This window comes from Capricornis sumatraensis, chromosome 15 (assembly GCF_032405125.1).
Source record: "Capricornis sumatraensis isolate serow.1 chromosome 15, serow.2, whole genome shotgun sequence".
NCBI classification, from domain to species: domain Eukaryota; kingdom Metazoa; phylum Chordata; class Mammalia; order Artiodactyla; family Bovidae; genus Capricornis; species Capricornis sumatraensis.
Window position 1 is genome coordinate 55,670,389 of NC_091083.1, and position 13,877 is coordinate 55,684,265.

Here is a 13,877-nt window from a genome sequence, read left to right on the forward strand (position 1 = left end):
TGAAGGCAGTGATAGATGCTGTTGGGAGTTTTCCAGGTGAAAGTTTAACACTCTTCAGTTTCCCCCTACATCCTAGTCCCACTGATGTGTTCTGATAGCCCGTTCATTAAAAAAAAAAAAAAAAACAAACACTGCAATATTGATTTAATCAGCATAAAATCGAAAGAGCTTCAGATCTGTAATAAAAAATTCAAATTTGGAGAGGAGCAAACTTTAGATCAGCAGCCAGTAAAGAATGTAGGGGAAGGGAGTGGATAAGGGGTACAGGAACCCTGGGACTCTGGGGCCATGAATGGACCACTGTCAAACCAATGTTAGTTTCCTGCTTTCTCATGGAAAATGTTTTATAAACCTATTTTTTCTTTCCCATTGATGTTCAAATACATCCATCCATTTTTTGTCTTTTTTTGTTGGTGATATGGCAACATAATGTCGCATTTACTCCATTTCCTACCCCTTGTGAAAAAAATCAGGTGAATTCAAACACTTTCTTCAGGTCCATGATAAATACCAACCACTCGCTCTGATGCATTTCATCTCTGAACCAGCTGTGGACAGACTGCAGCTGATCTTGCTAAGAGGGCTGTAGCTTTGAAATGCCTTCCTTACATTTTTGAGACTCACCAGGAATAGGTTCTATGTTCACACAGACTTCTTGTCCTCTTGTTGCAACCCCCGCTTGTTCATGGCTTATTTTAATACCTGTTGCTATTCCAATATCAATGAGCGTTTGCTAGGAATAGCCAAACAGGTGCCGTTTTTCCTCCTGACTTGCTTCCACTATTGCATCTGGGGAACTGAGGGTTTTCACCTTCGGGGAAATAACTGCTATGGGGCTAGATTCTTCTTGGTTCTGTTTCCTGAAGTCTAGCCTATCCGTTATAAAGGCAGCAAATAAATGGTAAGTAATTTCTGTACTATAAATTCTAACTAACTCCTAAACTCTCAGCAATTTCTTGTGCATCTCATTCAATTTCCACATGAAAGGTCAAAATTACTGCATACTGATACTTAAATTTTGATACAGGGACAATCCTTGGAAAACAAGAACAGCTCAGAGACGGTCTCTTTCAGTTTGCTTTCCTCACGGCCGAAGTAGAGGTGGTCTGTGATTACTCCCCTTTGAAGTTCTGTCACACTTTGGAATGTGTGTGGCCCTTCCTCACCATGTTACTCTAGTTGTTCTAGTGCTTCTTGTCTTTTAAGAGAATATGAATTGGTTCTGGTGGGAGTAGCAGCGGCTAGATGCAAATGTCCCTATTTCTTCTCTTAAAAAATGCTCAAAACAGCACAGAAAACAAATAGCTCCTCCCTCCCTGGCAGCTGCATTCCATATAAGCCAACCTCAGGGCATCTTAAAGGGATCTGGGTGGGACACCAGGCATGCTCCTACAGTGGTTTAACTAGCCAGATACTAAGAGGATATGACATGGGAAATGATAGATGTGGAGTGAGATGAAGGCAGAGTCACTTCAGAAATGAAGAAATAATGAAGAACCATCACCATAGACAGTGTGGCACGAGACTCAGAAATGAGGGAAACAACCCTGGTACTTCCCCATTTTACAGACATTCCTCCTCCCACTGGTTTCAGGAAGTCTGTAAGCACTTGACATGCATAATCCCACCTCATTTGCACCACCCTGGGAGGCTACCTATGATTTGCTCTTGCTTCTTGCTTCTATTTGCCCAACTTCATACAGCTAGTTAGAAGTTGTCCCAATTCTGACTTCAGTCCCACATGCATCTGATTTCGTAGCATTTGCTCTTTTCACTTTCCATGTCGCCTTGTAAAAAGTAATCATCGTGCAATAGAATATACCTTCTTTGCTGAGCTGGGTGTCATTTTTGGAGTTGCTTTTATCCGTGTCCTCTGAATCTCTGGCTGTGGCGCTGCTTTTGACAGATTTATGGCTCTTCTCAACTTCACGGAGCTGCAGGGAAAAAAATGAATGGTTGGTCCTGGCCAGGGAAATGGGTGTTTTGAGTTTCGGACCCCGGGATGGTGAGATCCAGAGGGCAGCCACCTTAAATCACTGGTTCTTGTTCTCACCGCTGGTCGGAGAGGGCACCCAGGACTCAGGTTTGCGTAGCATTTGAAGGGACATCTGGCCAGGGGAAGACAGACCCTCAGCCAATCCTGTATTCCAGTGCTTTTCTACACCTGGGCAGGAGGACAGTGAGAGGGGCAGAAGGAAGTGTGGGTGGGGAGTGGCAGTGAGGCTGACTTGAGATTAGTTCCAGAAGAGAGGGTGAGAAAGCAAGGAGGACAGGGCTTAGGGAGGGTTGGGGTCCAGCTTTTTCCACATTAAAGGGGTGGGGGTGGGTGTTGTCAGAGCAGAAGAGTCAGGGTGTCATCAGATGTTGAGAGAGGCTGCGCTAGTGTGGAGGGGACTCACGGAGGCTCCTTAGGCCATGGGGCCCAAGCACTATGTCGTTCTGACAATGTTGTTTTCTTTAGTATTTCTAGTACTCATTTTAATCAGTAGGAGTTATTGTGGGTACTAGTTTTATTATGTTTGAACACTGGTTTAACGCATTGACTTTTTCCTGTTCTTTAGCAACTGCTCAAAATTTAAGTCATTGAAAGAGAGTGAAGTGGTTCAGTCATGTCTGACTCTTTGCGACCCTGTGGACTATTGCATGCCAGGCTCCTCCATCCATGGGATTTTTCAGGCAAGAATACTGGAGTGGGTTGCCATTTCCTTCTCCAGGGTATCGTCCCAACCCTGTGATCGAACCCTGGTCTCCCGCATTGCAGCCAGACTCTTTACCATCTGAGCCACCAGGGAATCATTACTGTCATGTATTCCCAATTACCCTCAGACTATAAATGGGTGTCACTGAATCTCTCAAGGCTGCTTCCTACCATACAGATAACTTGGGGTTTGGTTTAGAAGAAGGCCTTTAAAGAACACAACTTGGCTTAAAAGGTGAATTAGCAAAAGCCAAAAACATAACATTTTGTTTAATGAAAACTCCCGACAGACTTACCACTTGGATTTTCTTTCTCAGCTGGGCATTTGCTCGAGAAAGGCTTTTGGAAACTGAGTTCAAGTAGTAGATGGCCAGGCTGCAAGAGAAAAGAATGCTCCAGGGGTATTGTGATCTTGGAAAATGATGAGAGCTGGACACCTTACCTAGGAATCATAGCTGGCTTCTGGGAGTAGGTGACATACTTTGCCTCTGGGCAGGGTGGTGGGAAGTCTAACCATCGTAAGTTCCCCACCTAATATCAAGAAGGTCTTGGATATCCCTGTTCTCTCTATTTTATTGAACACAATTTTAGTTCTCTGAGTGTTTAATAAAGCTTAGCTAGAGGAATCAGTCCCCTTCTTGGAAATCTGAAGAGGCAGGGGAGAGGCAGTGTTTCTTGTCTGCAGGAACAGCCTAGGTACCAGGCTCTGTGCCATGTGGATCCCACTCCACATCTCCATGGTTTTGATGAAACCCTATAAAGAAGAAATGATAACTTCCATCTTTAAGGGTCAGCATCCTGGAATGCAGAGAGTTAAGTCATTTGCCCAAGGCCACCTTATCTGTTAGCACTTGTCAGAGGCCACATTTGATGCCAAAGCCCTTTCCACAGTCTTCAAATGCAGAGGGAGAAGAGAGAGGTGCTAGGTGACCTGCTCCAAGTTTGCTTAGAAACACAACTGCATAGACCCTGAAGGCCCTCCCCCAGGGTACACGGACAGGAATGTCTGTCCTGGACTTGTGGTTTTCAGAGGCCAGCCCCCGTTGGCTGACTGGGTGTCCTTAAATCTGTAGTCTGGTTTCCCTTTCATGGGACCTGGGATTTGGGGTTATGACCTGGATGTACCACTTGAGAGTGAGGGGCCACAAAAGCCTGGGATGCCTCCTGGACTAGGTGCTCTGACAGCTTGTCCTTATCTGTCTCTTTTCTTCCTGCCTTTCAAGCCTCAGCTGCCCAGCTTGAGTCTTCTGATCCTTGCCCTGGGGCTACCGAGCCACTTCAGCAGGGTCCAAGAGCCCTCTGCAGGCAGAAGGGAGGAACTGCATTGCCTTTGGCAGAGTATAGGTCAGAGGTGTCCTGTGAGCCTCCTCAAGCAAAGACTCAGAGGACTATGGGTGATGAGAGGCCAGAGGGAGGACAGGTGAAGGGACCACCATCTGTTGGGAAGGCGCCCAGCAGGCTTTGCCTGCTCTCCTCATTCACAGCCCATTTTTTAGGGAGGAACTGGCTGTTTCTTTTGAGGCTGTTTCCTGTGCAGCCTGCAAGGTCTGGTTTGGCATTTGGGTTGCAGCATTTCCTCAGGTGGTGGTCATTACCATGTCAACCTTCCCTCACATTCAGACTAGACACAGAAACCAAGGATGTAAGGAAATAGACCTATTTTGGAGAGCAATTCAGCACTGTCTACAAAGATTGAAGAAACACATACCTATGACCCAGCCATTCCACTTCTGGAAGTCTGTTTTAGAGAAAACTGTGTACAAGGAGACATATATAAGGAGAACATTTGCAATAGCACAGAGTGGAGACAACCTACTCTATGCAGAGAAATGGGTAAATTATGGTTTATTCATACAACTGATAAAAGCAATTTTCACATATTAAGGTTTGGGGAAGTCATTCTGGCTTAAAGATGAGTTAACTTGAATTTTATGCTAACTGAAATAGCCTGTTTGTGGCCTATGAAGCATACATTACATCTGCTTTCTTTGTTTCTTTTTCCCTCTTGGCTTATAGGATCTCAGTTCCTGACCAGAGATTGAGCCAGGGCAATGAAAGTCCAGAATGTTAACTACTAGGCCACCAGGGGATTCCTATATCAGCTTCAATTATGAAATAAAAGGGTGCATTGACTAGAAGTAAAGAATGTCCATGTGAAAAATAAAGATTAAATGTCTCCTTTCCTAGGATTCCAATTCCAGTCCTCCTTCAATGATAAGACTCCCTTCCCAGGTGCCAAGGCCATACTGACTCATTGTGTATGTGCTGATCTATTTCTTTTTTTTTTTGAAACCTCGAAGGAATGTATCCCTGATTTGTTTAATGTTCTTTGTTCTGATAAGATATAAAACTGTGCTGAAAACCAGGATTCTCTGGAGCAGCTTCTCAGAGTTATCTAAGAGGCTGTCTTCTGGGATATAGTCTTCAGTTTGGCTCAAATAAAATCCTTTTCTCTTCCTATTATAGATTGTTTATTGATTATTTTTGAGACACCGTGGAACACAGAAGAGTCATTAAAATGTGTGTTCATGTATCCACATGAGAAAGTCCCCCAAACATAATGTGAGTGAGGAAAGCTGTGTAGTCTGAACCAGTCATGAAAAATTTTATAACTCAGAAGCAATAGTACATACATGTGATTAAATGGTTCAGATTGAAAATGATTGAAATTAATCCAAATAGCGGTTACCTTTGGAGAAGGAGGGAGAGAGAAAGATTAGGTGGGCTTGAACTGTAATGTTTATGTCTTTTAAAAAGAGACCAATTGGAAGCAAATATTGCTAAATGTTAACATCCGTTGAATCTTGTGATCTTGCACATGATTGTCTGCATATGTCTGTATGTTGGGACTATTTCATACTGCTCTCTTCCTTCCTTGAACATTCATTGCCTGCTATGCCCCAGCCATGGAGCTGGTACTGGGGACACAGATCACCAAGCCCACTCACATGTTCAGTCTGTGAGGATGGTGGTGACAGATGCACTGAATGCTCTCGTGTACAGGGGGCTCTGCAGAGAGATCCCGTGAGCCCAGCAGGGACAGGCTGCATCAGCCTCAGCTTTCTTGAGGGGTGGGTCTTTGATATTTCTGGTGGATGTTTTGGAGAGAGCTGTAGCTGCTGCCAGGCTCCCCTTATCCTTGGGCCCTGTCTTCACAGTGTTCCCTGAAAGACATACATTGCCAGTGCCTGATGCCTCCTCTCCAGCCTGCACAGAAATCATTCTGCCCATGGATGCAGCTGACCCAAACTGCTGGGGAATTAACCAACACCTCTCCCCTGCCACATCTCCCAGCAGCACTCAACACATGATGGATGGGAGCTGATCTAAAATGTCCCGATCTTTCACCCTTGAGCAGGATAATTCAAAGGCACACTGTTTCCCAGAGCTTCCATCAGGATTAAAGTCACCGCAGGAGTTAGAATGCACCTTCCTGTCCCTTCTCTGTCTTATGTCCCTACACACACTGCCCCCTCCAAGAAGCTACTTGCACTTAAATCCTTGTCTGAGGATCTACTTCTGGGAAATCTAGATTGAGAGGGCAAGAAAGAAGGACCTGCCAAGGAAGTCTCAACTGCAAGGTGGGGGGGTCTCCATGAGGCAGGGCCATGGCTCCTGGCTAACTTACAACATCAGCAGGATGGCTGGAATGATCAGGCCTGGATTGGCGAGGAAGGCAAAGATCTTGCCCAGGAAGGTTGGGAAATCATTTTCAACTGTCTCTTGGATGACGTCATACATTCTGTTTTTCCCACTGGAAAGAGGAGAGGATACATTATAGCATATGTCTTAACTCATATGGCATGAATGACTGTGTCCATACCTGGAGGGTCCAGGTTGCCACTCACCACTGCTCTCCTGGAAGAACAGAGCTCTTCTGCACAGGGACTGCAGTGAATTGACACATAGACATCACTATGTATGAAACAGATAACTAATGAGAACCTACTGTGTGACACAGGGAACTCTGCTCAATGCTCTGTGGTGACCTAAATGGGAAGGAAATCCAAAAAAGAGGAAATGCATGTATACAAATGGCTGATTCACTTTGCTGTACAGCAGAAAATAACACAACATTGTACTCCAATAAAAATTGGAAAAAGGAAAAAAGCCCCATGAGGGGATGTCCTGTAGGTGAGGGCTCAGGGCTGCCCCAGCATCCTGACTCCCCAGCCCACGATGCCTCACGATCTCTCAGACTACCTTGGTCTCCTGTGCCTGGCCCCTTCCTTGGCAAGATGAACATGTTTGTTTTTTTCCTTGTGTACTCTCATAGGAGAAAATGATCTGTGATGTGCCTTAGAGACCAACATGGAGCTTCCTCTGGGCCCCTGGACTTGGGGGCAGCTCTCCAGAGACTGATGTGATGGACATCCTCATGGTGACTCAAAGATACCTACAGTTAGTCTTCAGGTTGTAATTCCAGGAGATTGATTGCCTAGGGTAGGCTCCTGGACAGTTTACAACAGTAACTTTGATATTCTTTGAATGCCTAACAACCATTTTGTAGACTGGCTTCCATAAATACCCGCCCAGAGATTACTGACTGCTGTTGGCTTTTGATTGGTAGTTTGGTGCCATGAAATGAAATTTGTGTTTTGAAATTCCTGATTTAAATCCTCATTTCTCCCATTTATTAGCTGTGGGACACCACCGACAATTTTCTTACGTTCTGCCTGTATTCATACAGTCACTCTCCCTGGTAAAGCTGTACTGTCCAATGTGACTATTAAATTAAAAATTCAATATATTAGTCACACATTTCAAGTGCTCAGTAGTCGTGTGACTAATAGCTCCTATATTTGAGGAGCCGATGTGAATTTTTTCACCTCATCTAGTTCTATTGGGTAGTGCTGCAGAGATTTGATATCTTTGGGTAAGATACTAAAAATTTCTCTGCCTTGGTTTCCTCATCTATATAATATAGTGCAATAATGATATAGTATAATATGGTATTATAAATATAATAACAGCATTTGCCTCAGAAGATTGTTTAGAGAATATAGACATGAATTCATATGAAATATTGAGGATGGGGCAAAAGTGCCCTGCAAAATGTTGCATCTAGAAGCTTTGCCTTTCTCTTATGTGTCAGTTAGGACTGGCCAACCAAGGGCCATGGACCAAATTCTGCTTATTACCTGATATTATAAGGCCTGGGGGCTAAGAATGATTTTTACATTTTAAAATAATTGGAAAAGATAAAAGAAGAGTAACATTTTGAGACTCATAAAAATTCAGTGTCTGTAAATAAGTTTTTTTGGAACACAGCCATGCTCATTTATTTGTGTATTGTCTGTGGCTGCTTTGTACTATAATAGCAGAGATGAGTAGTTGTGTTAGAGATGGCATGGCTGTCTCAATGTTGAGCACTGTTGCACAGCATACTATAAATTGCAGTGATGCAGTTGTAACATGACAGCATTTCAAGCACCATACATATCACCATATTATGACATTTATTATTTTTAAAATTACCAGTGCATACCCATTTTCCTGTTTGTAAAAACAAGAAAAGTGGACTTCAAATGGTATGCTTAAGTCACAATAGAGTGTAAATTATTTTTTCATTGAATTATAATGTATTAGATGATGTATCAGTTTTCAGTGATTACTGTATAACAAATTACTACATAGGTGGCTTAAAACAAGACAAACTATTCTCTTACAGTTCTGGAGCCCAAAAAGTCTGAAATGGTTTCACTGGACTGAAACCAAGGTGTTGGCAGGGCTGCTCCCCTTTCAGAGGGAGGCTCTAAGGAAGACTGTTTCCTTTCCTTTTTCAGCTTTTAGAGATTCATTCCTTGCATTCCTAGGCTCATGGCCCCTTTCTGTTTTCAAAGCTAGCAGGATAAAAGCTTCAAATCTCTTCCTGCTTTCAAAGTCACACCACTTACTGATCTTTTATAGTCAAATCTCCCTCTGCCTCCCTCTAATAAGGACACTTTTAGGGCCGATCAGGGTAATTCAGACAATCTCCCCATCTCAACATCCTTAATCAGATAATCAAAGGCCATTATGATATATAAGGTAGCATTCCAGGAATTAGGACCTAGATATTTTGGGGAACCATTATATAACCCACCAGTCTGCTCTCTGGGTTCAAAGATTCATACTCATTCTACCTGCAAAATACATTCACCACCATCCCTACATGGTTGAAGTCTCAGCTTATCTAAATATCATGGACTCAAAGTCCCAAATCTCATCATCTAAGGCAGATAGTGCAGGAACGCCTAGAGGAGCCATCCCATGTTGAAGGTCAGGAAGGGTGGCGGGAGGAGATGCCCCTCATCCAAGGTAAGGAGCAGTGGCTGTGCTTTGCTGGAGCAGCCGTGAAGAGATACCCCACGCCCAAGGTAAGAGAAACCCAAGTAAGATGGTAGGTGTTGCAAGAGGGCGTCAGAGGGCAGACACACTGAAAGCATACAGAAATCTAGTCAATCTAATCACACTAGGACCACAGCCTTGTCTAACTCAATGAAACTAAGTCATGCCCGTGGGGCAACCCAAGACGGGTGGGTTATAGTGGAGAGGTCTGACAGAATGTGGTCCATTAGAGAAGGGAATGGCAAACCACTTCAGTATTCTTGCCTTGAGAACACCATGAACAGTATGAAAAGGCAAAATGATAGGATACTGAAAGAGGTACTCCCCAGGTCAGTAGGTGCCCAATATGCTACTGGAGGTCAGTGGAGAAATAACTGCAGAAAGAATGAAGGGATGGAGCCAAAGCAAAAACGATACCCAGCTGTGGATATGACTGGTGACGGAAGCAAGGTCCAATGCTGTAAAGAGCAATATTGCATAGGAACCTGGAATGTCAGGTCCATGAATCAAGGCAAATTGGAAGTGGTCAAATAGGAGATGGCAAGAGTGAATGTCGACATTCTAGGAATCAGTGAACTAAAATGGACTGGAATGGGTGAATTTAACTCAGATGACCATTATATCTACTACTGCGGGCAGGAATGCCTGAGAAGAAATGGAGTAGCCATCATGGTCAACAGAAGAGTCCGAAATGCAGTACTTGGATGAAATCTCAAAAATGATAGAATGATCTCTGTTCGTTTCCAAGGCAAACCATTCAATATCACAATAATCCAAGTCTATGCCTGAACCAGTAATGCTGAAGAAGCTGAAGTTGGACGGTTCTATGAAGACCTACAAGACCTTTTAGAACTAACACCCAAAAAAGATGTCCTTTTCATTATAGGGGACTGGAATGCAAAAGTAGGAAGTCAAGAAACACCTGGAGTAACAGGCAAATTTGGCCTTGGAATGCAGATTGAAGCAGGGCAAAGACTAATAAAGTTTTGCCAAGAGAAAGCACTGGTCATAGCAAGCACCCTCTTCCAACAACACAAGAGAAGACTCTACACATGGACATCACCAGATGGTCAACACCGAAATCAGATTGATGATATTCTCTGCAGCAAAAGATGGAGAAGCTCTATACAGTCAACAAAAACAAGACCCAGGAGCTGACTGTGGCTCAGATCATGAACTCCTTATTACCAAATTCAGACTTAAATTGAAGAAAGTAGGGAAAACTGCTAGGCCATTCAGGTATGACCTAAATCAAATCCCTTATGACTATACAGTGGAAGTGAGAAATAGATTTAAGGGCCTAGATCTGATAGATAGAGTGCCTGATGAACTATGGACGGAGGTTCGTGACATTGTACAGGAGACAGGGATCAAGACCATCCCCATGGAAAAGAAATGCAAAAAAGCAAAATGGCTGTCTGAGGAGGCCTTACGGATAGCTGTGAAAAGAACAGAAGCGAAAAGCAAAGGAGAAATGGAAAGATATAAGCATCTGAATGCAGAGTTCCAAAGAATATCAAGAAGAGATAAGAAAGCCTTCCTCAGCGATCAATGCAAATAAATAGAGGAAAAGAACAGAATGGGAAAGACTAGAGATCTCTTCAAGAAAATTAGAGATACCAAGGGAACATTTCATGAAAAGATGGGCTCGATAAAGGACAGAAATGGTACGGACCTAACAGAAGCAGAAGATATTAAGAAGAACTGTATAAAAAGGATCTTCACAACCTGGATAATCACGATGGTGTGATCACTCATCTAGAGCCAGACATCCTCAAGTGGGCCTTAGAAAGCATCACTACGAACAAAGCTAGTGGAGGTGATGGAATTCCAGTTGAACTATTTCAAATCCTGAAAGATGATGCTGTGAAAGTGCTGCACTCAGTATACCAGCAAATGTGGAAAACTCAGCAGTGGCCACAGGACTGGAAAAGGTCAGTTTTCATTCTAATCCCAAAGAAAGGCAATGCCAAAGAATGCTCAAACTACCACACAATTGCACTCATCTCACACGCTAGTAAAGCAATGCTCAAAATTCTCCAAGCCAGGCTTCAGCAATATGTGAACCGTGAACTTCCAGATGTTCAAGCTGGTTTTAGAAAAGGCAGAGGAACCAGAGATCAAATTGCCAACATCCACTGGATCATCGAAAAAGCAAGAGAGTTCCAGAAAAACATCTATTTCTGCTTTATTGACTATGCCAAAACCTTTGACTGTGTGGATCACAGTACACTGTGGAAAATTCTGAAAGAGATGGGAATCCCAGACCACCTGACCTGTCTCCTGAGAAATCTGTATGCAGGTCAGGAAGCAACAGTTAGAACTGGACATGGAACAACAGACTGGTTCCAAATAGGAAAAGGAGTACGTCAAGGCTGTATATTGTCACCCTGCTTATTTAACTTCTATGCAGAGTACATCAGGAGAAACACTGGGCTGGAAGAAAGACAAGCTGGAATCAAGATTGTCGGGAGAAATATCAATAACCTCAGATATGCAGATGACACCACCCTTATGGCAGAAAGTGAAGAGGAACTAAAAAGCCTCTTAATGAAAGTGAAAGAGGAGAGTGAAAAAGTTGGCTTAAAGCTCAACATTCAGAAAACGAAGATCATGGCATCCAGTCCCATCACTTCATGGCAAATAGATGGGGAAACAGTGGAAACAGTGTCAGACTTTATTTTTGGGGGCTCCAAAATCACTGCAGATGGTGACTGCAGCCATGAAATTAAAAGACGCTTACTCCTTGGAAGAAAAGTTATGACCAACCTACATAGCATATTCAAAAGCAGAGACATTACTTTCCTGACTAAGGTCCTTCTAGTCAAGGCTATGGTTTTTCCGGTGGTCAAGTATGGATGTGAGAGTTCGACTGTGAAGAAAGCTGAGTGCCGAAGAATTGATGCTTTTGAACTGTAGTGTTGGAGAAGACTCTTGAGAGTCCCTTGGACTGCAAGGAGATCCAACCAGACCATTCTAAAGGAGATCAACCCTGGGATTTCTTTGGAAGGGATGATGCTAAAGCTGAAACTCCAGTACTTTGGCCACCTCATGTGAAGAGTTGACTCATTGGAAAAGACTTTGATGCTGGGAGGGATTGGGGGCAGGAGGAGAAGGGGATGACCGAGGATGAGATGGCTGGATGGCATCACTGACTCGATGGATGCGGGTTTGAGTGAACTCCGGGAGTTGGTGATGGACCGGGAGGCCTGGCGTGCTGCGAGTCGTGGGGTTGCAAAGAGTCGGACACGACTGAGAGATTGAACTGAACTGAAGTCAGATGTAGATGAGACTCAAGAGTATGATACATTTTAGGGGCAAAATTCCTTTCTGTCTATAATGAGAGCTGCGAAACTAGAAAGCAAGTTATACATGCATGCTCAGTCACTTCAGTCATGTTATTTACTCCCAAAACACAATGGTGGGCCAGCCATAGGAGAGCAGTTAATAGACATTCCAATTCAAAAAGCAGAAAAAGGATGGAAGAAAGGAATCACAAATTCCTAGAAGTTTTGAAATCCAATCAGCCAAATTCCATTAGATTTCAAAGACCTGAAAATAATCTTTCCTTGGCTTGACATACCTGCCTGCAGCTCTGCCTTCCCGGTCCAAAACTCTGGCCTTGGAATTATCCTTCCTTTTTCTTGAAGAGTAGCGCATGTTTCAGCTAAGGAGATTTAATTAGCCTGTTTACTGTCTGTAGAATATTTGGAGTCCAACAGCTTCCTTCGTTTTGTCTTTTTTCTTCCTCTTTCAGTCCAAGCTGTGTTACTGCTCATAACACATTCTCAAATACCTGGTGGATCTTCTACCCATGTCATGGGAATTCAGTTCACTACACAAGAGAGTCCTACACAGATCATTCCTGGATATTCTGTTTCTGGCTTCTGCTCAGATGGTTGAGAGGATCTGAGTTAAACAACCTTCATTAAAGATTCTTAAAAGAATCCTCTGTGTGAATGAATATTCAGATCTTATGATCCTTTAGAAGTGCTAGCAAAAGGTTGTCCAGCTTCCACCTTGACTTTCTCCTTAGAGCATGCTTTCCTGACAGAGAATCTGCTCTTAGTCTCTTCTGCAATCTGACTAGGCTGAGAATTTCTAAAATCATCAAGTCCTGGTTCCTTTTTGCTTATCAGTTCTTTCCTCAATTTATCTCTTTCTTACATTTTAGTATAAATGGCAAGAAGTGACAAGGCTGCACCTTCAACACTGCTCAGAAATATCCTCATCTATAATCTCCAAAATATACAAACAGCTTATAAACTCAACAGCAGAAAAACAAACCACTCAGTTGACAAATGGGCAGATCTTGATAGACATTTCTCTAATGAAGACATACAGATGACCAGTGGGCACATGAAAAGATGCTCACTATCACTAATTATTAGAGAAATGCAAATGAAAATTACAGTAAGGGATTTCCTTGGTGGTTCAGTGGGTGGGAATCTACCTGTCAATACAGAGGACACAGGTTCAATCCCTGGTCCAGGAAGATTCCACTTGCCTGCGAGCAGCTAAGCCGATGCACCACAGCTTCTGAAGTTCGTGTCCCTGGAGCCTGTGCTCTACAACAAGAGCAGCCTGAGCACTGCAACTAGAGCAGCTCCCACTCTCAGCAACTAGAGAAAGCCTGCACACAGCAATGAAGACCCAGCACAGACAGAAATAAAACAAAAGATTAATTAAAGAAAACAATGTGGTCCCACCTCACCCTGATCAGAATGCCCGTCATGAAAAAGTCTACACAAACGCTGGAGAGGGTGTGGAGAGAAGGAAACTCTCCTGCACTGTTGGTGGGAATGTAAATTGGTGCAGCTACCATGGAGAACATTATAGAGGTTCCTTA

At 43.4% G+C, this 13,877-nt stretch overlaps 1 protein-coding gene across 1 annotated transcript in view; it reads right to left on the reverse strand.

The window, feature by feature from the left end:
• The window catches only part of TMC2 (transmembrane channel like 2), a 100,660-nt gene that overhangs the window by 1,096 nt on the left and 85,687 nt on the right, over positions 1 to 13,877 (reverse strand). The window contains exons 16-18 of the mRNA XM_068986774.1: positions 6,327 to 6,452; positions 2,995 to 3,073; positions 1,823 to 1,934 (exon numbers count right to left, since the gene is read on the reverse strand). Coding sequence (XP_068842875.1) covers positions 1,823 to 1,934; positions 2,995 to 3,073; positions 6,327 to 6,452 — 317 coding nt within the window. The remainder of the gene's footprint in view (positions 1 to 1,822; positions 1,935 to 2,994; positions 3,074 to 6,326; positions 6,453 to 13,877) is intronic.